The sequence below is a fragment of the Sus scrofa genome, chromosome 3 (genome assembly GCF_000003025.6).
Source record: "Sus scrofa isolate TJ Tabasco breed Duroc chromosome 3, Sscrofa11.1, whole genome shotgun sequence".
In the NCBI taxonomy this organism is placed as follows: domain Eukaryota; kingdom Metazoa; phylum Chordata; class Mammalia; order Artiodactyla; family Suidae; genus Sus; species Sus scrofa.
In genome coordinates this window covers 10,805,626-10,832,921 of record NC_010445.4, presented here as the reverse complement: position 1 = coordinate 10,832,921, position 27,296 = coordinate 10,805,626, and the positions used below count along the sequence as shown (strand labels likewise).

Genomic DNA, 27,296 nt, shown 5'->3' with positions numbered 1-27,296 from the left:
TGACCCACTTTTTCTGTAATACGCCAGTTAGTAAATATTTAAGGGTTTGTGGGCCCTGTGGTCTCTGTCTCAGCTATTCAACTTTGAGGTTGTACAATGAAAATAGCCATTGACAATACACAAGTGAATGGGAGAGGCTGGGTCCCTGTAAAATTTTATTTACACAAACTGGTAGCAGAGTGGATTTAACTCATGGTCTGCTGCTGACCCCTGTAGTAGCTTGTAAACTTGAGGGCAGATCTCCTATTTGACTTATTCCTTTTTTTTTTTAATTTAAAAAAATTTTTTATTTACTTATTTTTTGCTTTTTAGGGCTGCACCTGTGGCACATGGAGATTCCCAGGCTCGGGGTCTAATGGGAGCTACAGCTGCCGGCCTACACCACAGCTCACAGCAATGCCGGATCCTTAACCCACTGAGCAAGGCCAGGGATTGAACCACAATCTCATGGTTCCTAGTCGGATTTGTTTCCGCTGCGCCACGATGGGAACTCCTTGACTTATTCTTGAATTGGTCCTCGTGCTGTATAAAGCACTTACTGTTGGCTCTTTGCGAAACAGAGGTATTGTTAATTTCTCTGGATGTCTTTTTGGGTGTGTGAAAATTCTCTGTGAATAAAAGATAATAACCTACAACAAATAAAGAGTAATAAGGAGGGGGTCAATTATTGTTGCTTATAATATGATCATGTACCTGGAAAACCCAAAGAGGATCAGGTGAAAACTGTTAGAGAATTTAGTTTCAAAAAGAAAAATCGCTTCCCTCCACACAAAGACATAAAGTGTGGTAGGAATTTAGAGGTTAGAGAGACTAGAGTCATTTTCTGGGGAAAACTTACTGAGACCTACCCTTGAAGGGTAGTTTGTGCCTAATTGCAAAAGACAAGATGAGACGTTTGTGATTAATTCAGTGATTGAAGTGAGAACAGCAATACTTTTTTTTTAAAACCTGGTGAGAAAGACTTTATTCAAGGTGGTGCGGGTTATATCTATAGGTGTAGGCATCACTACGATGAAATTTTGCAGTTAGGAGAAGAAATGAGTCTCAATTCTAAATATTGTGTGGGTAAGTGGGAATTTAAAGCCAAGGAGTAGGGGAGAAGAGCAATATTTTTTTTTTAAGGGACTCACCTGTGACATATGGAAGTTTCTGGGATAGGGGTCAAATAGGCGCTGCAGCTGCTGGCCTATACCACAGCTACTCTGGATCCAAGCTGCACCTATGACCTATGCCACAGCTTGTGGTAATGCCGGGTCCTTAACCCACTTATTGAGGCCAGGGATAGAACCCACATGTTCAGGGATACTGTGTCAGGTACTTAACCCTCTGAGCCCCAATGGGAACTCAGTATTTTTTGAACAGTAGAGGCACATATGAGGTTTTGATGATTGGGTTGTGCTTTGGGAGATTAGTCCAGAAGCAATGTGCAGGATATATTAAAGAGGGAAGAGGCGGGTGGAAAGTCTTTGTAGGCTAGCTAGGAGAGTATTTGGCTAGGGAATCATGGCATTATTGGGAATAGTAAGAATGAGATGGATTGTCATTCTGAAAGGGGCTTTGGGCCATAATTTTGGAAAACCACTTAGACTTTGTTCTTGAAAAGTCATAATACATATTAGCATATTAAAGATTTTCAGAAGACTAGTAAAGAAACTTTAGCTTGGTTTAACCTTAGGAGTTTTAAACTTATTTGACCTTAGAATCTATTACATCAGAGCAAAGTTCTAAAGAAGCAGTTGGGGAATGTTTTATGTGATTTGATAGCTAACAAAATATAAGGAGTGTTGGGAGTAACTATTGAAAAAGATAGTGAGATTTTATAATTTTTTTACTCAAAGCAGAAATACTTTTTTCTGATTATAAAAGAAATGCATACTGTATGTAAACAGTACAAAATCAGTAAAAGAATCTGAACATCATTGTCCAACCTCACTCCTTAGAAGTATCTACAATGACTCTTTTAAGCTTGAATGATTGGGAGGCTTAATAGAAAGAGAGAATGAATTTTTAGGGGCCAGGAAAGGCCCCATGGAATTAAGGAAGGCTGAGGACATCCGGGACGGATGATTAAGCTGGGAGGGAAGACAGTGGGAAGAGGACAAAGGAAACAGTCTTAACAAAGGCTCAGGGAGACTTAGAAGATTGTTGATCATAATTGCGAAATAGGAGTTCCCGTCGTGGCTCAGCGGAAACGAATCCGACTAGCATCCATGAGGACTCAGTTTCCATCTCTGGCATTGCTCGGTGGGTTAAGGATCCAGAGTTGCTGTGAGCAGTGGTGTAGGTCGCAGATGGGACTTGGATCTGGTGACTTGGATCTGGCATGGCTGTGGCTACAGCTCTGATTCAACCCCTAGCCTGGGAATCTCCATATGCCTAGGGTGTGGCCCTAAAAAGACCAAAAAAAAAGGGGGGGGGAAGCAGATAACTTTGTAGGTTAATTAATTGTGAAGGGAGTGTGATAAGAGATTTTAAGTCTAGCCGTTGGAGGAACATTTGTCCTTATTAACAGCATTGAGAGTGATTGAGAATATTTAAGTATGATAATAAATGTAATACTTGGTTTTTCATGAATGTCCTCATGCTGCAAGTGATAAACTATCCAATCAGAATTGGATATCTAACAACTATCCATTTTGTTTCTTCCTACTTTTTTTTTCTTTTTTTCTTTTTGCTTTTTAGGGCCGAGTCTGCAGCATATGGAAGTTCCCGGGTTAGGGGTTGAATTGGAGCATTGGCTGCCAGCCTACACCACAGCTACAGCAATATGAGATACTAGTTGGGTTTGTTACTACTGAGCCACAATGGGAACTCCACTTTCTTCCTGTTTTCTGCTTTCATCAGTCATCTAGCTGTGAATATCTTTGTGTACATGTGACAGTTTTTGTAACTTGTCAAACTCCTTTCCCAGAGAATTGAAACATAGGTTTTTGACAGTATATGTGTGCTATTTTGCACTATTCACTTGCTCATATTTGGTATAATAATTCAAGTTCTTTTTTGCTAGTGAAAAGTGGTAGTCATTATTTTACTTTGCTAGGGGTTTGGAGTTCAAGTCATGGTTCCAACACATTAACCATTTGTATTTTGTTTTTCTTATCCATAAAATGAAAGTTCTAGATCCCTCGCAGGATATCGTGAGAACTAAATGAATGAATGCTTACAAAAGCATTTAATTGACTGAAATACGATAATCAAATTACAGTCTCTCAAACAAAAAATAGGCAAAGGTTATGAATAAATAATTCATACCTGAAAAGGGAAGTCAACTGCAAAAACAAACTAATGGGAAAAGGTTCAGTCTTACTAATGATGTGATTTTTTTTTTTTTTTCATTTTTTAGGTGAGAAAATTAACATGGATAGGTCTGTCAAAGCCATTTAAATGTTCTTTTTTTTCTCTTGTATACCCCATAGTTTTTAATCTTTGTATTCCCTAGTGCCTTGAATATATTTGCTACGCAACTTTTTGAACTGACCTGAATAACTCTCTGGATAGACTTTTCTGCATTTTCTTGATAACTAATGACATCTTTGTTTAGTTTGAAGGAGGAGTTCCCTGCTTGGTATGAAAAACTTGTTCTGGAAATGGTTCATCATAACACAGCCTCCTTAGAGAAGTTAGTAGATACTGCTTGGTTGGAGATTATGACCAAATATGCTGTGGGAGAAGAGTGTGACTTCGAGGTGAGCACCTATTTTTATTTATTTTTTTAAAAATGTGATTTGACTCATTAACAGGATTGGCGCTTCCAACATAGATTACAGAACGTATTTCTGCATGTGTAAAATTGTGTTAAATTTGAAGTCCATTTAATATTTTAGGGACCACATTTTAGAACCACATTTATTATTGGAAATGTTGATTTTTTTTTTTTAAAGGGCTACACCTGCGGCACATGGAAGTTCCCATAGACACAGCAACACCAGATCTGAGCCACGTCTGCGACCTACACTGCATATCATGGCAATGCCGGATCCTCTACTCCCTGAGTGGGGCCAGGGATCAAACCCAAGTCCTCATGGATACTAGTCAGGTGCGTTATCACTCAGCCACAATGGGAACTCTGGAAATGTTAAATTATTATGATAATTGTTATACTGTGTACCATGGCACCTTTGTTTTCCCTGTTGTTGCATCTGTAGCATGTGAGGGTTCTGGGGCCAGGGATTGAACTCATACCACAGCTGTGACCTGAGCCACAGCAGTGACAACGCCAGATCCTTAACCCACTGCACCACAAGGGAACTCTTGTTTTCCCTGTTTTATCCCTTTTTGATAACTTGATGCTATATTGTCTTTTTTTCCTGCTTTTTTTTTTCACACTTTGTTTAAAAGACTTTCAGATGTTTAGTCCAAATCTGTAGAATCTACATGCAAAAGATTTCATTTCACTACAGTAGTGATCAAGTTGTCTTTTTTCTTTTTCTATTTAAATTTGTTTTTAAATTTTCTAACCCAAATAGCTCAAAGATAACTTTTTTTTTTTTTTTTTTTTTTGTCTTTTTGCTATTTCTTTGGGCTGCTCCCGCGGCATATGGAGGTTCCCAGGCTAGGGGTCGAATTGGAGCTGTAGCCATTGGCCTATGCCAGAGCCACGGCAACGCAGGATCCGAGCCGCATCTGCAACCTACACCACAGCTCACGGCAACGCCGGATCGTTAACCAACTGAGCAAGGGCAGGGACCGAACCCGCAACCTCATGGTTCCCAGTCGGACTCGTTAACGACTGCACCACGACGGGAACTCCAAAGATAACTATTAATAACGTAAATAGGAGTTCCTGCTGTGGTGCAGTGGGTTAAGGATCCAGTGTTGTCTCTTTCGGTTTGGGATCCACCTCCAGCCTGGTGTAGTGTGTTAAGTATCCATTGTTGCCGCAGCTGTGGTATAGGTTGAAGCTGTGGTTTGGATTTGATCCCTCACCAGGAAACTTCCAAATGCCACATGTTTAGCCAAAAGAAAAAAAAAAAGGAAATAGGTAAAACTGTTTATCTAGCACTAAAACAGTCCCTATATAAGCCTTTGAAATCTTAAAGTAAGATTCAGGAGAAAGGAAACTAATATTTATTGAATTTCTGTATCTATCAGATACTGGACTAGTTGCTTTACGTAATGTCTTACAGAATCTGCTCGGAAAAGTTGAGGTGGTAAACAGTCTCAGATGTGTGTAAATAACTCACTCAGGTCGATGTAAGTGATTTCAGCTCTTTGTAATTAAATAGCTGACTGATAGTGCCCAGGACTGCTCAAACTTTAGTCTACTTAAAATCACTTAGAGGATGACTGAATGTACATTCTTGGGCCCCATCCCCTGAGAGTTTGATTCAGAAGGTCTAGAGTGGAGCCTGAAAGGCCTAACAAGCTCCAAGGTCTGAAGATATGAACACTCTGGGACAACATCAGCTTAATCAATGAAGATATTAGATTTATCTCACATAATAAGTCTTAGGCAATTCCAAGTTTGGTATAGAGGCTGATGAATGCTGTCAGGGACCTAGACGCTGTCTTTCTGCCTTTCTCTCCTGCTCTTGTTGGTATGTTTAGTTTTGTCCTTAGCTTTGTTGTCTCTTGGTGTGAAATTGTGTTTAGAGTGAGGAAATGCTTGTCTAAGCGTAGTAAAATCTTTACCAGAAGCGTATTCCTCCCTGTTCTGTCTTATCTTTACATGTTACTGGCTACACCGTGGCTCACATAACTGTCCTTAGTTGCAAGGGGCCTGAGAAAGTGAATATTGCTTTTTTTTAAAGCCTTGAAAGAGGCGGACTGGCAAGAGAAAAGGAGAAGGGGAATGGCTTAGGTAGCCCAACAGTAGCCAGTTAGTCTGTCTGGTTTCCAAGTCATTGTTCTTTGCTTAATTTACTTTGACTCTATGTCTCCCAGCTCTTTTTAATATTTGTAATGTCTGTGGGATTGTTATCAAGTTTTAATCACACACTTTTGTTTTGGTGGGTTTTTTGTTTGTTTGTTTTTGGCCTTGCCTGTGGCATGCAGAGGTTCCCAGGCCAGGGGTCGAACCTGTATCACTGCAGTGACAACACTGAATCCTTAACCTGTTGAGCTATCAGGGAACTCCTAGTCATACACTTTATATCATTCATTGTCCTGGCAGGAAACAAATGGCATATTTAAATGGTGTAACTGAATTGAGTTTGATAAAGGGACTGTAGACAACAGACAGTAATCTGATCTGGGTCAAAGAAAACTAACAAGGAAAAATGAAGTACCTCACGGCCATCAACAGTAGAGAGGCTTTATTACTTCTAAATCCCAAGTAGACAAGGGGAGGAAGTGAATACTAGAAGAGAGTAATGTAATTGTAGAAAAAAGCACTTGTGTAGCAAGAGTTAACCACTTGCCAGACAGGGGAATAAATACCCCCTCGCCACTTTTCTTCTACCATATCATTTTTTGCTAATGCTTCCCTCGGGCGGAACTCAGCAAAATCTGGAGGGCAAAGGAGCCCTTTGATGTAGTTCATAAAGGTCAGCCTATTTAAGCACAGAGCAAGATAAGAAGACGAGACATATGTGGAGGGGCAAAAGGCAAATACTCCGCACATACCTGCAAGGTGGAGGAGGAAAAGTTTGAAGAAGGGAGAGGGAGAGATTAGAGAATAGGTGCGTCCATAAATACATGAAAAGATGTTTAAATTTATTAGTCATCCAGGAAATCAAATTGAAACCATGGTGAGGTCATTTTATACATATTGAATTGATAAATATGAATAAGTCAAAATAATGCCAGTTTTTGACAAGAATGTAGAGCTGCTCATTCACTGCTATCTATTTTGGTAAATGCCTTGACATTACTGAATACAGTTGAATATGCCCTTTGACTCAGGTTTTTAATTGAGTATCTATACTTTTTAATAATGTTGAGCATCTTCTGTGCTTGTTGGTATCCTTTTATTTGTATTTTCTCTGGCGAAGTGTCTGTTCAAATCTTTCTCCATTTAAAAATGTAAATTTAAATTGGATTGTTTATTTCCTTTTTCTTTTTTTTTGGTCTTTTTAGGGCCGCACCCACAGCATATGGAGGTTCCCAGGCTAGGGGTTGAATTGGAGCTGTAGCCACTGGCCCACACCACAGCCACAGCAACACCAAATCCAAGCCGAGTTTACGACCTACACCACAGCTCATGGCAATGCTGAATCCTTAACCCAGTGAGCAAGGCCAGAGATTGAACCTGCGTCCTCATGGATACTAGTCAGATTCACTTCCACTGAGCCATGACGGAAACTCCTTTCTTCTTGTTTTAATTTTTTAATTTATTATTTTTTTGTCTTTTTTGCCATTTCTTGGGCTGCTCCTGCGGCATATGAAGATTCCCAGGCTAGGGGTTGAAATGGAGCGATAGCCGCCGGCCTACACCAGAGCCACAGCAACGCGGGATCCGAGCCACGTTTTTGACCTACACCACAGCTCATGACAACGTCGGATCCTTAACCCACTGAGCAAGGCCAGGGATCGAACCTGCAACCTCGTGGTGCCTCGTCGGATTCGTTAACCACTGAGCCACGACGGGAACTCCTTATTTTTTATTTTTATGTTTGATCTTTTTGTCTTTTTCGGGCCACACTTGTGGCATATGGAGGTTCCTAGGCTAGGGGTCGAATGGAAGCTGTAGCCGCTGACCTATATCAGAGCCACAGCAACTTGGGTTCCGAGCTGCGTCTGTGACCTGCACCAGAGCTCACGGCAATGCCAGAACCTTAACCCACTGAGCGAGGCCAGGGATCGAACCTGTGTCCTTGTGGATGCTGGTCAGGTTCGCTAACCACTGAACCATGATGGGAACTCTCTATTTTCTTGTTTTTGAGTTGTGAGACTTCTTTATATATTCTCGATACAAATCCTTTGTTAGGGATATGCTTGTGCTTTTTCTCCCAATCTAAGGCTTGTGTTTTTATTCTCTTTAACAGTGTCATTTGTAGAGCAGTTTTTAGTTTTGATGATGCTAAATAGAAAGCAAATACTTAACCTTATCTATAATAATGTTTAATATAAATGATCTAAAAACTTCAGTTAGAAAGAGATTCCGTCTCATGGCACAGCAGAAATGAATCTGACTAGAAACCATGAGGTTGTGGATTTGATCCCTGGCCTTGCTCAGTGGGTTAAAGGCTCCATCGTTGCCATGAGCTGTGGTGTAGGTTGCAGACATGGTTCAGATCTGGCATTGCTGTGACTGTGGTGTGGGCTGGTGGCCAAGAGCTGTGATTTGACCCCGAGCCTGGGAACTTCCATATGTTGTGGGTGTGGCCCTAAAAAAAAAAAAAAGAAAAGTGGAGATTGTCAGATTGAATAAAAAAGCAAGACTCAGCTATATGCTGCCTATAAGAAAGATACAAACAGAATGATAGTAAAAGGATAGAAAAAAGATACTATCCTAACAGTCATAAGAAATCTGGAATGGTTATATAAGTATTAGAAAAAGTAGGTTTTAGGACAAGGAATAGTGCTATGAATAAAGAAGAGTTTCAGAATGACAGAGGGGTTAGTTTATTAAGAGGACATAGCAGTCCTTAATGTTTATGCATTTACTAATGAGAGCTTCAAAAACATGAAACAAAAATAGAAGTATAAAAAGAAATAGGTAAATCAAAATTATAATTGGAGATTTCAGCACCCCCCCACCCCCTTCTCAGTAACTGGTAGAAAAAGTAGAAAGTTTAGCAAGAATATAGAAAACCCAAATGACGTTATCAACCAACTTGACATAATCATCATTTATGAAACATTCAACCTAATAACTACAGACTACACATTTCTTTCAAGTCCATATTTTAAAAGGTAGGCCATACTCTAGGCCATTAAAAAAAAATCACCTTGGGAGTCCTTGTCGTGGCTCAGTGGTTAACGAACCCAACTAGTATCCATGAGGATACCAGTTCTATCCCTGGCCTCGTTCTGTGGGTCAGGGATCCAGTGTTGCCATGAGCTGTGGTGTAGGTCAGAGACGCACCTCAGATCCCCAGTTGCTGTGGCTGTGATATAGGCTGGCAGCTCTATCTCTGATTTGACCCCTAGCCTGGGAACTTCCATATGCCGTGGGTGTGGAACTAAAACAAAAAACAAAAAACTTCCTTTTTAAAAAAAAAAAGTCACTTTAATAAACCCTCAAAAGTGGTCAGATCGTACAAAATATATACCCTGACCAAAATGGAATTAAATTAGTAATCAATAACAAGTATCTGAAAATTGCAAATAATTGGAAAAAAAAACACACCTTTAACTTATTTATAAAGAAGAAATCAAAAGAGAAATTAGAAATATTTCAAACTGAGTGGAAAATGAAAACAGTATGTTAGAATTTGTAAGATACTGGTTACAGTGGTGTTTAAAAGAAATGAATAGCACTACACATCTATGTTAGAAAAAAAAGGTCTCACATCACTGATCTTGGCTTCTACCTTGAGAAATAAGAAAAAGAATCTAAAGGAAATAGAAGAAAGGAATTAGCAAAGATAAGGACAAAAATCAATAAAACGGAAAACCATAGAGAAAATCAGTGAAACCAATTGGAAAAGATCAATAAAATTGAAAAACTTCTAGTCAAAGAGGTTAAAAGAGAAGACACAAATTGACCAGTATGAAGAATTAGGTGACACTGGAACAGAGCCTACAGATATCAACAGGATAAAAAGGGAATATTGTGAACACCTTTATGCCAATAAGCCTGACAGATTAAATGAGTAAATTCTTTGAAAGAGTAGTTCCCGTCGTGGCACAGTGGTTAACAAATCCGACTAGGAACCATGAGGTTGCGGGTTCGATCCCTGGCCTTGCTCAGTGGGTTAAGGATCCGGCGTTGCCATGAGCTGTGGTGTAGGTTGCAGACGCAGCTCGGACCCCGCATTCCTGTGGCTCTGGCGTAGGCCGGTAGCTACAGCTCCAATTGGACCCCTAGCCTGGGAACCTCCGTATGCTGCAGGAGCAGCCCTAGAAAAGGCAAAAAGACCAAAAAAAAATTGAAAGACGTAAACTACCAAAACCCACTGAAGAAAAAATAGAAACCTTTAATGGCACACTATTAAATAAATTGAATTTGTAGTTAGTAATCATCCCATAAAGAAAATTTCAGGCCCAAATATTGTCACTTGTGAATTCTACCAGACATTCAAGGAACAAATGATACTAATTCTATATAAATTATTTCAGAAAAAGAAGAGAATTCTTTACAGATTCTTTTATGGGCTCAGCATTACCCTGATACCAAAACCATATAAGCATATTACAAGAAAAAAAACAGACTAAGGAAAAAACAGTTATGTTCACAAAACTGTCTACTCAACATGGATGTAAAAATTCTAATAAAAATTTTAGCAAGTGAAATCCAACATTATATTAAAAGAATAGTACATATTGACCAACTAGAATTTATCCTAAGAATGCGAGGTTTTAAATTTGTCATTCTCCTTATTGATAAACAGGAAGAAAAACTATATGGTTATCTCAATTTACACACAGAAAGCATTTGACAATATCTGAATTCCTAATAAAAGCTCCCAGAAAACTGGAAATAGAAACTTCTTTAACCTGATAAACGATATTTACAGAATAACTTACAGCTAGTAGCATACTAATGGTAAAAGCCTGAATGTCTTCTTTCTGACTTTAGTTAACATTGTATTACCGGTTTTAGTCAGAAAAAGGAATGAGAGTCATCCAAATTGGAAAGGAAGAAGTAAAACGGCAGGCAACACGAGTGTCTATGTAGAAACTCTCTTGGAGTCTACTGTAAAAGCTACCAGAACTAATAAGTGTTTAGCAGGGTAGCAGGAGAAATTACAGTCATCCCTTGGTGTTTGTGAAGGGTTGGTTCCAGGACCCTGTGGATATCAAGGTCCGTAGATGCTCAAGTCCCATCTGTAAAATGGCGTAGTATTTGCATTTAATCTCTGCACATCTTCTGGTACTTTAAATCATCTGTAGAAAACTTATAATACCTAATGCCATGTAAATGCAGTATAAATAGTTGCCAGTGTGTGAGAGATTCACATTTTGCTTTTTGGAATTTTTTGGATTTTTTTTTTTTTTTTTTTTTTTTAAGTATTTTCAATCCGGTTGGTTGAATCCATGGATGTGAAACCTGAGGAAGTGAAGGGCTCACTATACAAAAACCAATTTGCATTTCTGTGTTAGCATCAAACAATTGGAAGTTGAAATTTTAACAATCAATATCATTTACAGTAATATCAAAAAATATGAAATATTCTGGGAGTAAATTTGACAAGATACACAAGATCTCTACACAAAATTATAAAATATTGAGAGAAATTAAAGAAGGCCTTGAATGATGGAGAAGTAGACTTTGCTCATTGGTCAGAAAACTCAATATTGTTAAGATGCCAGAGTGATGTATGGATTCCATACAATTAACAGTGAATTCCCAGCAACTCTTTTGTAGGAATCGCCAAGCCGATTATAATGTAAAGAACCTTGCCAAGGAGTTCTCACCATCATGCAGTGGGTCAAGGATCTGGCAAAAAGAACCTAGCCAAAACAACTTTGGAAAAGAACAGCAAAGTTAGAGTCCTAATACCGTCTGATTTTGAGCCTTATTTTAAAGTATAAAGGTGGTGTGAAATTGGTATAAAGATGAATCGGTGGAACAGAATAGCATCCAGAAGTACACACACACACCACTGATTTTTGATAGAGATGGCAAGGTAATTAGATGAAGAAAAGACAGTCTTTTCAACAGATGGTTCTGGAATAATTAGGTATATACATATATATATATATATAAAATTGATATTTTAGAAAGTGGAAATTCTTGACCTTTATTTATACGTCTCAGGTTTGTGCAGTGGTTGCCCTTTGGCCTTAGTACACTGGAGCATGAATTATGAGTTAGAGTGTGATCATTTTTTTAAGATACCGTATATCATCAGCCTGGAAGTTTGAGACATAAAGTTGGGAAAAAATCACTGTACTTGGCTATGTTAGAGTTGTAGTGAATTTTTGGTTAGGTGAGGTGTAGTGTTTATTGGATAATATATTTTCAACTTTAGGTTTCTAGTTCTTAATTGTATTACCTTTGATTCTCTGTCCTGTCTCCCTGATAGGTTGGGAAAGAAAAAATGCTCAAGGTGAGGATTGTGAAGATTCATCCTTTGGAGAAGGTGGATGAAGAGGCCACTGAGAAGAAATCTGATGGCGCCTGCGATTCTCCCTCAAGTGACAAAGAGAATTCTAGCCAGATCGCTCAGGACCATCCAAAGAAGGAGGCAATTGTGAAAGAGAATGAAGGAAGGAGAGAGAGTATTAGTATGTATGATACTACCTTTCCTTAGTTATGCACCTCTGTTTGTTTTATTATGGACAGATGTTTTTGAGTTTCTGGCAACTAAATTTGTAATTGAGTTGTGCAGATTGATCGACATGCTTTTGTTCATTTATGATTCAGAAAATAGCTCATATACATACCTACAGAGTGAATCAAGATTTAAATCTCCCTACACAGTTAAAACCATTGGGAAGTCATTTCCTCTAGTTGCTTAGAAATCTGTGTGCACATACATAGCTACTCAAGATGGGAAAGAAAGTTTGCCTGCCTTTTCTCTTCAGGTTGGAAGTATGTCTATATGTGTAGAAGCAGGGCGATCAGAGCAGGAAGGGTAAATTCTTAATTCCGTTTCTCCTCACACTGTGAGCCAGCGTGTCGGTTTGGAGATCCCTCCTTTTATTGGTAATCTACAGCTCAAGTCCCTGTCAGACGGGAGCTGCCAGAATTCTGAAACACTGTGATATCTAAAAGTAATTTTTAGGGACCTGGAGGCCTAACAATAATATTTTTAAGAACTGAGACATTGCCCATTGGGAAAATGATTCATTCTCTGAGGATTTTTTTTTCTTTTTTTTTTAAAAGCTTTATAAATAAGGAATTTGACTGGGATTGATTTCCTTCTGTCTCCAAAAAATGATGACTTAAAGAGCTTGTGTATATTGATCCCTCCTCTCCCTGACTGTTGGAGTATCAAATTTTACCTCATTATTTCACCGTTACAAAATCTGAATTACAACATTTTATTAGAATGTTATGCTGTATGTCTTCCATTCTGGTTTGTGTCTCTAGATGGTTGCTTTGGTTTTTTTTTTTTTTTTCCTTGTCTTTTTAGGGCTGCACCGTGGTATATGGAGGTTCCCAGGCTAGGGGTCAAATCAGAGCTGTAGCCGCCGGCTTACACCACAGCCACAGCAATGAGGGATCTGAGCCGTGTCTGTAACCTGCACCACAGCGCGTGGCAGCACCAGATCCTTAACCCACTGAGTAAGGCCAGGGACCTCATGGTTCCTAGTTGGATTCATTAACCACCGAGCCACAACAGGAACTCCTCTTTTCCTTCTTTTTGATAACCCAGGTTTTCTAACATGTGAATTACTTACGATTTACAAGATTTGATGTTGCGAAGTGTTTTGGCTAGGTGTTAGCTGATGTCTTGGTTAAGTGTTAGTGAAGTCTTCTAACACTTTCAGAATCAGATTATTGGAATATAGTTGTTTTATGCTTTAAGTATTGTTTACTAGGAGCCCCTAGTTTTAGGCTTTGGTCTCATTTTTAGGGTGTTAGATGCCATTGTTTAGATTTTAATTTTGGGATATAATGTTACTGGTAATAAGTGGAAGGAATGGTAGGTAGGCAGGCTAAAGAATTTGTTACGGGGAATTCCACTGTGTCTTAGTGGTAATGAACTCAAGTAGTACCTATGAAGACATGGATTTGATCCCTGGCCTCGCTTGGCGGGTTAAGATTCTGGTGTTGCTGTGGCTGTGGTGTAGGCCGGCAGCTGTAGCTCTGATTTGACGCCTAGCCTGGGAATTTCCATATACCACAGGTGTGGCCTTTAAAAGCAAAAAAAAAAAAAAAAAAAGAATTTATGTTATGATCTACTACTCTGAATGTTTTCAAGGGGAAAATTGATAATTTGCATAGAAATGTGATAGACAAATTCCTATACAAAATGTTTTCTCACAGGCTAAGCTTCCTCCTACTTTATGGGAAAAAAAATAATGTCTTGGGCAGAAACTTGTCAGTTTTGTGTCCTTAACCTCCCTGTTACAAATATCTATATTCTTCCTTCTTTTCAGAGGGGAGCTTTGCCTTCCTCTTGGTCAAGAGACTTGAATTCCATTCCTTCTTCCTTTCTCAAGGGTTGGGGTAGCTTTTATTATTCTACAGTGTTTTTAACCCTCTCTGTAATGGTTCTCAATTTATAGACAAAGTCCCATTTTCTAAAAACAAAAACATACCTTCCCTCTATTGTTCTATTTCTGTCTTACTCATTCAAGCCAAGATTCTTGAGAATGTTGTCTCCATTTTCTGATTATCCGTTTCTTCCTTAGGCTATTAGAGTCTAACTTCTGTCTCTTTACTCTTGAAACCATTCCTAATAAGGTTATAGATGGCCCCTAACTGCTAGAACCACTGATTTCTTCTTAGTTTGTTTTACTTTTCATTTACTTTTAACATTGTTGGTCATGAGTATGTTTGATTCCTATGTCCCCCATTATTTTGCTGTTTTTTTCCTTCCTTTATTTTTCAAAATACCGGGACATCATCTACTTGTTTTCTGAGGCAGAAAACTTGGAAACCTATACCTTTGTCACATTTAGTTGGTTACACAGTCTGTCTTCTTGACTCTTTCCCTCTCCATTTCTGATACATTAATTCAAATGTTTGGGTTTGTGTCTTCTGATTTTCTTATCTCCAGTGTCACCTTACTATTTTATTCATTTTCTTTTGCTTTGTAGGGCCACACCCACGGCATATGGAGGTTCCCAGGCTAGGGGTCCATTTGGAGCTACAGCTGCCGGCCTACACCACAGCCACAGCCACAGCAACATGGGATCCTTAACCCGCAACCTCATAGTTCCTAGTTGGATTTGTTTCTGCTGCACCACAGCGGGAACTCCTATTTTACTCATTTTCTAACTGCTGAAAGTGTTTTTTCTTTTTCTTCTTTAATTTTTCACACTTAGTGCTCTTTCCAAATGTATATCTAATTAGCTAGATCAAAAAATCCTTGGTTTCTCAGAGTTCCCTTGTGGTGCGGTGGGTTAAGGATCTGGCATTGTCACTGCAGTGGCTTGGGTCACTGCTCTTGCGTGGGTTCAGTTTCTGACCTGGGAAATTCCACATGCCATGGACATGGCCAAAAGAAAAAAAAGGTCCTTTGTTTCCCTAATGCCTGTAAGACTAATTCCAATCTTTGTAAATGGTGTTTCCAATCTATTTAAAGGGTCTTTATAATTTATAAGCCCCTTCTTACCTCTTCAGTCTGAGTTGTTTTTTTTTTTTTTAATTTGTACTATAGATCGTATTCACCTGTATCTTGTTATTTGCAGTCTCTGAACAAAAGTCATATTCTTCCCAGGCCTTTCCTGCCTATCTTCCAGACCATGTCAGACATTGCTTCTCTCTCTTTTTGAGTATTTTCCTCTCTTCTCTAGTATTTTTCTTTTTTTTTTCTTTTTAGGGCTGCATATGGAAGTTCCCAGGCTAGGGTTTGAATCGGAACTACAGCTGCTAGACTACACCACAGCCACAGCAATGTCAGATCCAAGCTGTGTCTGTGACGTACAGCACAGCCCACAGCAACACCTGGATCCCCGACCCCACTGAGTGAGGCCAGGGCTTAAACCTGCATCCTCATGGATACTAATCAGATTGGTTTCCACTGCACCACAACGGGAACTCCCTCTAGTATTTTTCTATACCAACCTCTCTTACAGTATTTACCATTTTGTGTTGTAGTTATTGACTCCTCCCATAAACTTTAGCTGTCTGAGGAAAGGATTGTATGATTTATTTTTGTGCCCTGTCACTGAGCGCCCTACTCAATAATCAGATTATTGAGAATGAATGAATGAATGGATAGAATTAAAAGAATTGTTTTTTCACTGATTTTTCTACTGATTTGACTAGACGACCGAGCACGTAGATCTCCACGAAAACTTCCAACTTCATTGAAGAAAGGAGAGAGGAAGTGGGCTCCTCCAAAATTTCTGCCTCACAAATATGATGTGAAACTACAAAATGAAGATAAGGTTAGTTGGCACTTTATATTGAACCTCTTATCTGTGGTAGAATTGTTTAAGAAAGTATCAGCAAGCTAGTTTTCTCGTCGAAAATATACTAAAGAAAAATGTAAATAAATGTATTTCTGCAACAAATTCTGAGTAGTTTTCTGGTCTTAGTACTTTAAATTGTTTTTTCTTTCCTAGAAGATAATACTTTTTCATTTTTAATAGGAATTATTGGAGTGTAAGTAATTTGCATCTGAGCTTCAATCTTAGTTGTTTGAAAAATAAGAATCTCTTTCCAGTGGTTATGGACTTCCTGAGAAGTAGCTCTTCCCAGTTATTAGTAGAGCAATTTGTAATATAATTAAACTCAGAAACTGAGTTACAAGGAATCTGTGGAGCTAACAACCCTTTAAAGATCCTTAACCCATTGAGTGAGGCCAGGGATTGAACCTGCATCCTCAGGTATGCTAGTCAGATTTGTTTCTGCTGAGCCATGACAGAAACTCCCATTATAGTTTATTGTAAGATAGTGAATATAGGGAGTTCCTGTCATGACGCAGTGGAAACGAATCTGACTAGGAACTGTGAAGTTTCGGGTTCAATCCCTGGTCTTGCTCAGTGGGTTAAGGATCTGGCATTGCCGTGAGCTGTGGTGTGGGTCGCAGACAAGGCTCGGATCTGGCGTAGGCCTGCAGCTGTAGTTCTGATTTGACTGCTAGCCTGGGAACCTCCATATGCCACAAGTGCGGCCCTAAAAAGTCAAAAAAAAAAGAGAAGAAAAGAAAAAAAAAGATAGTGAATATAATTCCCTGTGCCATACTCAGAATCTTGTTTACCTATTTTTATATATCGTGTCGGCTGGAATCAGTATATATCTTAGTATCAGTCGGCAGGAAGTCTTCATGCTTTTGAATACTCATAATCCTGTATGTGTAAAATCTTATTAGAAGTGGGAGGGCAGCTGGGTGTGAAAGGCAGCTGCATGTTCGTCTTCATGTTTAACTTTTATAGAAGAAACAGCCAAGGCCAGAAATAATTCTGTCCAAGTTCTTAATTCAGTAGTTGAGATAGATTAGGAAGGACTATAACCTGGATCTTTTTGTGTTTTCCCATGTCAGAATGTTGACAAGTCTTATTTTGACTCATTTGTTTTAGAGTTAGTGATCTGAAGACATGACTGGATTGTAGGATTTCTTTATATATGAATGTTGGACATTAAATACAATTTTTCACTAAGTTTCTTAGCTCTGATTTAGCAAGGTAATCAGCTAAAATGTTATTGCTAGTGAGTCTCAACCACTTCCCTGATTATCATTTGTATTCTTCTTGATGAGTATAAATTGTTTTGTTCACATGAAGTAAATAAAAATATCTCTCATCTCAGAGATGAAAATTGGTGAATATAGATGTGGTTAATGTTGGTTTAGTTTCTAAGTGACTTTTAGTTAATTAATTAGTTTTCCTTTTATGGCCACACCTGTGGCATATGAAAGTTCCCAGGCTAGGGATCAAACCTGTGACCTAAGTCATAGCTGCAGCAATGCCGAATCCTCAACCCACTGCACCAGGCCAGGGATCTAACCAGCAACGCCGCAGAGACAAGCCAGATCATCATCCCACTCCACCACTTTGGGAACTCCTTAAGTGACTTTTAAAAAGAGGAATGATGGAGTTCCCTGGTTGCTCAGTGGGTTAAGGATCCAGCATTGTCACTGGGTTCAATCCTGGGTTCAATCTCTGGCCCAGGAACCTTGCATTCTACAAGCACAGCCAATAAATAAAGAAATAAATGTAGGATTATTCTATACAGACTGTTTTCAACTTGCATTTTTTCATTTACTGTATGGTACGTATCAGTAATGTCATTAAATTTTCTTGCAAAACAATATTCTTAGGTTGTACTATGTTTGATAGTCACCAGGGGTGTTTATTAGTAGATTCCAGAATTTACCATCACAGGTGGTTCTAATTAAGTAACTAGGGATGAGGCCCAAGCATATGCATTTTAATAACACTGTAGATGATTCTGATAAATCTGTCCTGACGGCAAGACATTTTCCCCCACATCTGTATAGTGGTCATTACATGGGTATATTTTAATTTGAAAAACTACCTTTCTGTAGTTTTCCCTTCCTTTTTTAAGCAGTTGATGATTTACTTAAAAATTAACAAGAACTGTTGGTTCAGTGGATTTACACCTTTTTTAGGACTTGCGTGCATACTGACAAATTATCTAGAGATGTGTTTTTCATTCTGCCTCTGTAAATTTCTCTACTTTTTTATCTATCTGGTTTATAACTCTGTCTTATAGGTGGAAATATTTTTTTGGAGAGAATATGAATCTTTTTTCTCACTGGTTAATTGCTTTTATCCCCAGTGGTGAGTTATTTTTATTTGTTAATCTAGATCATCAGTAATGTGCCAGCAGACAGCTTGATTCGTACAGAACGCCCACCAAATAAGGAGATTCTTCGATACTTTATACGGCATAATGCGTTACGGGCTGGTACTGGTGAAAATGCACCTTGGGTGGTGGAAGATGAATTAGTGAAGAAATATTCCCTTCCTAGCAAGTTCAGTGACTTTTTACTTGATCCATACAAGGTAAGATGACTATTAATTTCTGGACAGCAGGATAGAACACTATTATATTAATTTGTTTTCTCTGATGGCCCTAATAGGATTATATTTATAGTAGATTTTGACCTCTAACATCAGATAACAAATTCAAAAAGTTGCATGTTATGTCTGCTTCATAGAGGCTGTGATATGGGGTTGGTAGGGGAGAGGCCACATTGGGTATTTGAGTATCTTGTCTTATCCTTTTTTTAGTTTTGCTTTTTAGGGCTGCACTTGCAGCATATGGAAGTTCCCAGACTTGGGGTCAAATCAGAGCTGCAGCTGCCTGCCTACACCACACAGCAACGCTGGATCTGAGCCACGTCTGTGACCTACACCATTGCTCATGGAAATGCTGGATTCTTAACCCACTGAGCGAGGCAAGGGATTGAACCCGAGTCCCCATGGATATTAGCTGGGTTTGTTACTGCCAAGCCATGACAGGAGCTCCTCAAAGCATTCTTTTGGAGTTGTGTGGTGTAAATATATATATCTTACTTTCCAGATGAGGTAACTGAGACTAGTCTAATTAGAACCAACGGAAAGTAGGAGTTCCCGTTTTGGTGCAGTGGGTTAATGATCCAGCTTGTTTCTGTGGCGTTGCCAATTCAATCCCTGGCCTGGCACAGTTGTTTAAGGATCTGGTGTTGGCGCAGCTGTGGCATAGATCACAGATGTGGCTCAGATTTGATCCCCGGCCCAGGAACTTGCATATGACACGGGTGTGGCTGAAAAAGGGGAAAAAAAAAAAACAACGGAAAGTAAATGACAGAAGTCAAGACATTGGACTCAGATTTCTGATTGCCTTTTCCACCTCAGGGTTTCTCCAATAAGATTTTTTTTTTTTTTTTTTTTTTTTTTTTGATGTAGGTTTTGAGAGTATTTATGCTTCTTTTGTTGGTAAATTTACTTACGTACATACTGTTGTTTTCATCTTTGTCTCTGGGCCAGAATGGGACCAGGAGAAGGCTGCTAATTCATTAAAGCTAAGTCAGAGTTCTAGGATTTCTTTTTTTAGCTCTTCCTTGTAATTATGAAAAACTAAGGACATCTCTTAACTTGAGTCATACAGCTAAATTACTTCAGTGATCTTACGTTGATTTCACTAAAAAAAGTGTATTGAGAAATAATCTTATTTCTTCCAACACTGGAAATGACCTCCAAATGTAGTTTAGCATTAACATGTTTTTTTATTCTAGACCAGCATGATTAAGCATTATCTTGCATTCTGCTCTTTAAAGCTTTATCATTGGTATAAAAAGAAAAATTTAGAAATTAGTTGGCCTTTTCTAGATCAGGCTTAAAATTTCCATGGAGGAGTTCCCGTCGTGGTGCAGTGGTTAACGAATCCGACTAGGAACCATGAGGTTGCGGGTTCGGTCCCTGCCCTTGCTCAGTGGGTTAACGATCCGGCGTTGCCGTGAGCTGTGGTGTAGGTTGCAGACGCGGCTCGGATCCCGCGTTGCTGTGGCTCTGGCGTAGGCCGGTGGCTACAGCTCCGATTGGACCTCTAGCCTGGGAACCTCCATATGCCGCGGGAGCGGCCCAAGAAATAATAGCAACAACAACAACAACAACAAAATAGACAAAAGACCAAAAAAAAAAAAAAAAAAAAAAAAAATTTCCATGGAATACTATATATATTATTGCTATACTAATACTATAGAGTTTACTACCTAAACTTTTTCAGTAAATAAATATTTTTATTTTCAGTAAATAGATATTTTTATTTACTGAGGGGAAGTTTTAAAATTCATTTTTGTTTCATTGCTGTAGAGTTTTGGAACTAAGATACAGCTTTCAGTGGTTATAACAGGAGCTTACTTTCTTTACTGTATCAGAATCCTGTATAAAAATCATCTCTAGGAGTTCCCACTATGGCATAATGACTTAAGGACCTGGTATTGTCTCTGCAGTAGTATGGGTTTGATCCCCAAGCTGGCTCAGCAAGTTAAGGATCCTGTGTTGCCAAACTATGGCGTAGGTCCCAGATGCATCTTGGATTCTGTTCCTGGCTCAGGAACTGTCATATGCCGTGGGCATGGCTGAAAAAGGAAAAAAAAATCATCTCTAAATAGGTTTTCAGAGTTCTTCTCATGGCTCAGCAGTTAACGAATCTGACTAGCATCCATGAGGATGCAGGTTCAATCCCTGGCCTTGCTCATTGGGTTAAGGAGCCGGTGTTGCCATGAGCTGTGGTGTAGGTCACTGACACGGCTCAGATCTGGCATTGCTGTGGTGTAGGCTAGCAGCTGTAGCTCTGATTCCACTCCTAGCCTGGGAACCTTCATATGCTGTGGGTGCGGCTCTAAAAAGCAAAAAAAAAAAAAAGTTTTGGTTTTTCTCTTTTGTAAGCCCTACCTATGGCATGGAAATTCCCGGGGCCAGGGATCAAATCTGTACCACAGAAGCCACCTGAGGCACTGCAGTGACAATGCCAGATCCTTAGCCTGCTGCACCACAGGGCAACTCCAAGGAATTTCTTTTTTTTTTTTTTTCCTGCTATATGGAAGTTCCCAGCCTAAGAACATGAAGCCCCCAGGTTGATTCTGAGCTACAGCTGCCGGCCTACACCACAGCCATATAGCAACGTGGGATCAGAGCCACATCTGTGACCTACACCACAGCTCACCACAACACTGGATCCCCACCCCATTGAGAGAGGCCAGGGATCAAACCCACATCCTCATGGATACTAGTCGGATTAGTTTCTGGTGTGCCACAGTGGGAACTCCAGGATTTTATATCTTGAAAAGGAATTCTGAAGAAATTGGCTACTCTGAAATTTTCTAATGAGGGCTTCAAATATTAATGTAATGAAATTTGTCTAGGATTTCCCGTCATGGCTCAGTGGTTAATGAATCCAACTAGGAACCATGAGGTTGCAGGTTTCATCCCTGGCCTCACTTAGTGGGTTAAGGATCTGGCATTGCTATGAGCTGTGGTGTAGGTTGCAGACATGGCTCAGATTCTGTGTGGCTGTGGCTGTGGTGTAGGCCAGCGTCTACAGCTCTGATTAGACCCCTAGCCTGGGAACCTCCATATGCCTTGGGTGCGGCCCTAGAAAAAGGCAAAAAAAACCAAAACCAAAAACAACAACAACATGCAAACCCTAAAAGGAGAGCTTAAGCGAGAGAGGAAAATTACTTAGAGATTTAGAATTTTGGAGTGTTATCTGAGTAGGGCCTAGTGTGATGATGAGGGTATGTTTGTGGTCTTACAAACTCTTTTTTTTTTTTTTTTTTTTTTGGTCTTTTTGCCGTTTCTACAGCTGCTCCCGCAGCATATGGACGTTCCCAGGCTAGGGGTGTAATCGGAGCTGTAGCCACCGGCCTCCATCACAGCCACAGCAACGTGGGATTCGAGCCGTGTCTGCAACCTACACCACAGCTCATGGCAACGCCGGATCCTTAAGCCACTGAGCAAGGCCAGGGATCGAACCCACAACCTCATGGTTCCTAGTCGGATTAAAAATTATCTTACTCATTTTATATCCTGTGTTGTTTAGCATGGGTATAATATGTATGTGGCTAGTGAATTCATTTCTTTAAGAAGTTTTGTTCATTGAGGAGAAAAATGCAGCTGACACCTAAGTTCAGGGATGACGTTTTGTAGGCCCAGTGACTTCGAGGGATGATTTACAAGGTGTGTGTGTCATCTAAGATAATAAAAATAACTGTTATCTAAGATGAAGTCAGCCATCTTAACTCATTTCCCTTTTGTAATAGTTTGTGGCTCTAGTGTTTTGTTAGTCTGTCCGTAATGTTTTGAACTGTTATTTTGGACTGGTATATCCCAGTAGGGAAGCATTTGGATCTGGTGTTGGAGTGGCTGTTGTGCAAGCTGGCAGCTGCAGCTCCGATTTGACCCCTAGCCTGGGAACTTCATATGCCATGGTGTGGCCCTTAAAAAAAAAGAAAAGAAAATGCTTGCTTCTGTTGTTGTTGTTGTTGTTGTCTTTTTGCCTTTTCTGGGGCTGCTCCCTCGGCATATGGAGATTCCCAGGCTAGGGGTCGAATTGGAGCCATAGCCGCCGACCTACACCAGAGCCATAGCAATGCAGGATCCAAGCCGCATCTGTGACCTACACCACAGCTCACGGCAATGCTGGATCCTTAACCCACTGAGCAAGGCCAGGGATCAAACCTGCAACCTCATCATTCCTAGTCGGATTCGTTAACCACTGAGCCATGACAGGAACTCCTGCATTTCTTAATAGGCAGCATTTTTTAGCTCTACAGTTCAGCTTAACATGTTTCGGCATAATTTTCTTTGTGATAGTAGCCTTTTTCTGGAAAACCAGCATAGTCTGTCCACCGTAGCCATGCTGCTTCCTGTCATAACACTGCCTTACCTAGGCATACAGAGAATCTTTCTCGTACTATGTCACTGTGTGGGCTGGTGCTGCCTGCCATACTTGTTACAGAAAGTTGGGCAGGTTTTAGGAACGGTCACCATCTTTGTGAGAGCGCTTATTGGCGTGGAAAGAAATGATCTATGGTTTTTACTCAGATATTCCCAGTTGGCCCAGTAAAACCCTTTTATTCAAACAAATTTTGTTTTGGTCTTAATAGGACCTGATGTTGTATCGTGTGTTAAATTTACTTGTTATTATGTCTCTTTAGTCTCCTCTAATCCGGTTTAGTCCCTCAACTTTTCTTTGTCTTTCAAAAATCTTGACATTTTTAAGAATGTAAGCCAATTATTTTGTATAACGTTGTTCACTTTGGGTTTATTTTCCCATGCTTAGAAATACTACAGTATTGGGGAGTTCCCACTGTGGCACCAGGATGCAGGTTTGATCCCTGTCTTGGCACAGTGGGTTGAAGGATCTGGCATTGCTGCAGTTGTGGTGTGGGTTACAGCTGTGGCTCAGATCTGATTCCTGGCCTGGGAACTTCCATATACTGTGGAACAGCCAAAAAAGAAAAAGAAAAAAGAAGTACTAGTAGAATTGATGTTGTATTCTCAGTGAGTCATATCAGGAGGCATATGGTATAATTTTTTCTCATTACTAGTAATATTATATATATTTGAAAGATTTTTATCTCTCCTAATATTACAATTTTTTATACTCCTAATATTTTTCTTTGAATAAATTTTTTTTTTTTTTTTTTGTCTTTGTTTTTGCTATTTCTTTGGGCCGTTCCTGCAGCATGTGGAGGCTCCCAGGCTAGGGGTTGAATCAGAGCCGCAGCCACCGGCCTACGCCAGAGCCACAGCAACGCGGGATCTGAGCCGCACCTGCAATCCACACCACAGCTCACGGCAACGCTGGATCATTAACCCACTGAGCAAGGGCAGGGACCGAACCCGCCACCTCATGGTTCCTAGTCGGATTCGTTAACCACTGCGCCACGACGGGAACTCCCTGAATAAATTTTGATGCCTGAAGTTTATGAGTTAGAGACTAAAGCAAACGTATTTTTAAAAATATATTAATTTTCATGGGCACTCCCTTGTGGTGCAGTGGGTTAAGTAAGGATCCAGCATTGTCACTGCAGTGGCTTGGGTCATTGCTATGGTGCAGGTTTAATCCCTGGGCTAGGAATTTGCATATGCCACAGGTGCAGCCAAAATATATATATATATATATATATATATATATATATTAGTTTTGAAAGCACTTAACACACTTCACAAATTTGCTGATAAAGACCTCTAGAGAATGAGGCCAGCCCAGTATGTGAATGTTGCCTTAAAACGCCTAACATGGAGTTCCCGTCGTGGCGCAGTGGTTAACGAATCCGACTAGGAACCATGAGGTTGCGGGTTTGGTCCCTGCCCTTGCTCAGTGGGTTACCGATCCGGCGTTGCCGTGAGCTGTGGTGTAGGTTGCAGACGCGGCTCGGATCCCGAGTTGCTGTGGCTCTGGCGTAGGCTGGTGGCTGCAGCTCCAATTCAACCCCTAGCCTGGGAACCTCCATATGCCGTGGGGCGGCCCAAGAAATAGCAACAACAACAAAAGACAAAAAAAAAAAAAAAAAAAAAAAAACGCCTAACATGGTTCCTTGGGCAAATGAGAAGAATGAAATAAGAATCAGAATATAGATTGTCACAGTTTTCTAATTCAGGGTTCTTACTATTAAGTTAAATTTAGTGTCTGAATAAGCTGCAATAAAGTTTTTCTTTTCCTTTTCGGCCACGTCCACAGCATGTGGAACTTCCTGGGCCTGGGATCAAACCCTCACCATAGCAGCCACCCAAGCCACTGCGGTGACCATGCCAGATCCTTAACCCACTATGCCACAAAGGAATTCCTAAAATTTTTTCACTTTTATCTTACTTATTAGATTTTCTTACTTGTGATTTTTTTCAAGTGACCGGGAACAAGTATGGAATTGTATGCACTGTTTTTTCCTATATCATCTCATATATTTTTTCCTATTGAGTAGTGAGGAAGAGCCTTTGCCAAAAAGTTCTAATACTGCTAATCCAGATGCCCATTCTTTTCTCCCTCCCTGTGCACTACTCTAATAGATTACTTTTGCTGAGTGGGAGACAGGGGAGACCCTTAGCACATAAGTGGTTTTATACTTTTTCAGATTCCCCCTGAGTCCAGCCATGCCGGCTCCCATTGGCTGTGACTGCCCAGCATGCCTTATGCTGAGATGATCCAGTTACTGAAGGACTGCTCACGTGGGGAGCCGGCCTGTTGGGAGGGGGTTGGGTGAGTTAATTTCTTTCATTTTTAAGAAAAAAAAAATTATGTGGTGTGGCTTGGCAAAAAACACACCTTACAAATAAAAATGAGCTGCTGGAGCCATCCCAGCTCTTTCTTATATGATTTCTGTGTAACACAGTGCTTCTAAGTAGAAGAAATTTAGGCTAAATTTGAGTGACTTTTTGCATAGAAATAAAAATCAGTAAATCAAGTGGCCCAATTGCAGTAGACCCTATTACAAGAAATCTGTTTAAAATAGTAAAAATGAAGCATAGTCTCATATATCTCCTTTTTATTTTTTTATTTTTATTTTTTTGTCTTTTTGTCTTTTCTAGGGCCAGACCCGTGGCACATGGAGGTTTCCAGGCTAGGGGTCTAATCGGAGCTGTAGCTGCTGGCCTACGCCACAGCCACAGCCACACCAGTCCCGAGCCGAGTCTGCGACCCACACCACAGCTCACGGCAACGCCAGATCCTTAACCCACTGAGCAAGGCCAGGGACCGAACCCTCAACCTCATGGTTACTAGTCAGATTCATTAACCACTGAGCCATGACAGGAACTCCACACATCTCCTTTTTAGTGATACATTTTATTTTAGAATGACTTTTTAAAAAATGACTTTAGAGATAATCTGTTATCTTGTGCATTAAAAAATGTGTCAGGAGTTCCCGTCGTGGCGCAGTGGTTAACGAATCCGACTAGGAACCATGAGGTTGCGGGTTCGATCCCTGCCCTTGCTCAGAGGGTTAACGATCCGGCGTTGCCGTGAGCTGTGGTGTAGGTCGCAGACGCGGCTCGGATCCCTCGTTGCTGTGGCTCTGGCGTAGGCTGGTGGCTACAGCTCCGATTCGACCCCTAGCCTGGGAACCTCCATATGCCGCAGGAGCGGCCCAAGAAATAGCAGCAATAACAACAACAACAAGACAAAAGACAAAAAAAAAAAAAAATGTGTCAGTCTCCTGTGTCTATACTCTGAAGATTTTCCAAGGCTAGCTGAAGTGGATGATTAATTTTGGGATGGCATATATTGGTCATTAATTCCTGCCAGAGTAGTTTTGGGTCTCACTCTATGATTTATAGGGTGGTCTCTGAAATATTAAACTCTTTGGAGCTCAATTATTATTGCCCATGAGAAGAGTGGACTCTTATATGAGTTATCTTTATTTATTTATTTATTTATTTTAACATTTTGGAATACGGTTCTGGGGAACTGGAATTGGGGAGTTTTTGTTTCTGGGGAAAGTATTCCTCTCATCACAGATAATGTTCGTATTCTCTAAATTATGAAACCTCTTCGTCAGCCCACTCTGAAAACAGTGATTGGGGAACGAAACTTCCAGTTGAGGTCAGGGAACAAAAATAGCCAGCTAGAGGAATTGTAACCTGTGATTGCCTTATAGTTCTTAAGCAGATTGGCCTTTAAAGTTACAGAATTTAGCCGGAAAAGGGATTTGTTAAGTATAGTCCACTTAGTCAGTGCAGACTGCATTTCTACTTCTTGAGCTGATTAGCTGCATAGGTTCTGTGAGTTTGTTTCTCTGATGAGTATAGTCCTTTTGTGGGGGGGCGGGTTCTGTGCCCATGGCGTGTGGAAGTTCCTGGGCCAGGGATTGAACCCGAGTCACTGCAGTGACAACACTGGATCCTTAACCACCAGGCCACCAGGGAACTCCTCTGATGATTATATTCTTAATTTTACTATACCAGTTTGTTTACTCCTCACAGGAGCTTAGGTACTCTTCTGTATCACCTCTGATATTTATTTTACCATAGACATTTCCCTATTGCCTTTTTAAAGGGGTTCCTAATTTCATATTTGGTAGTCTTCAGTGGCTTTCTTGCCTATAGTTTCCTCTTACAGTAGCCTGTCTTAGCCTCTGCCTCCAGACTGCTTCTTTACAAGTTAGTCTTTTCCCACTCAGAAATTCGAGGTTAAACTCAGCACTCTCTGAGTGCTTTCTATATGTTTAGCTGCT

General features: G+C 40.1%; 1 protein-coding gene across 3 annotated transcripts in view; it reads left to right on the top strand.

The window, feature by feature from the left end:
• The window catches only part of BAZ1B (bromodomain adjacent to zinc finger domain 1B), an 82,458-nt gene that overhangs the window by 10,997 nt on the left and 44,165 nt on the right, over nt 1–27,296 (top strand). For all 3 annotated transcript variants that reach the window (XM_021086315.1, XM_003354497.4, XM_005661976.3), the window contains 4 exons: nt 3,542–3,686; nt 12,075–12,276; nt 15,935–16,056; nt 18,442–18,639. In XM_021086315.1, coding sequence (XP_020941974.1) covers nt 3,542–3,686; nt 12,075–12,276; nt 15,935–16,056; nt 18,442–18,639 — 667 coding nt within the window. The remainder of the gene's footprint in view (nt 1–3,541; nt 3,687–12,074; nt 12,277–15,934; nt 16,057–18,441; nt 18,640–27,296) is intronic.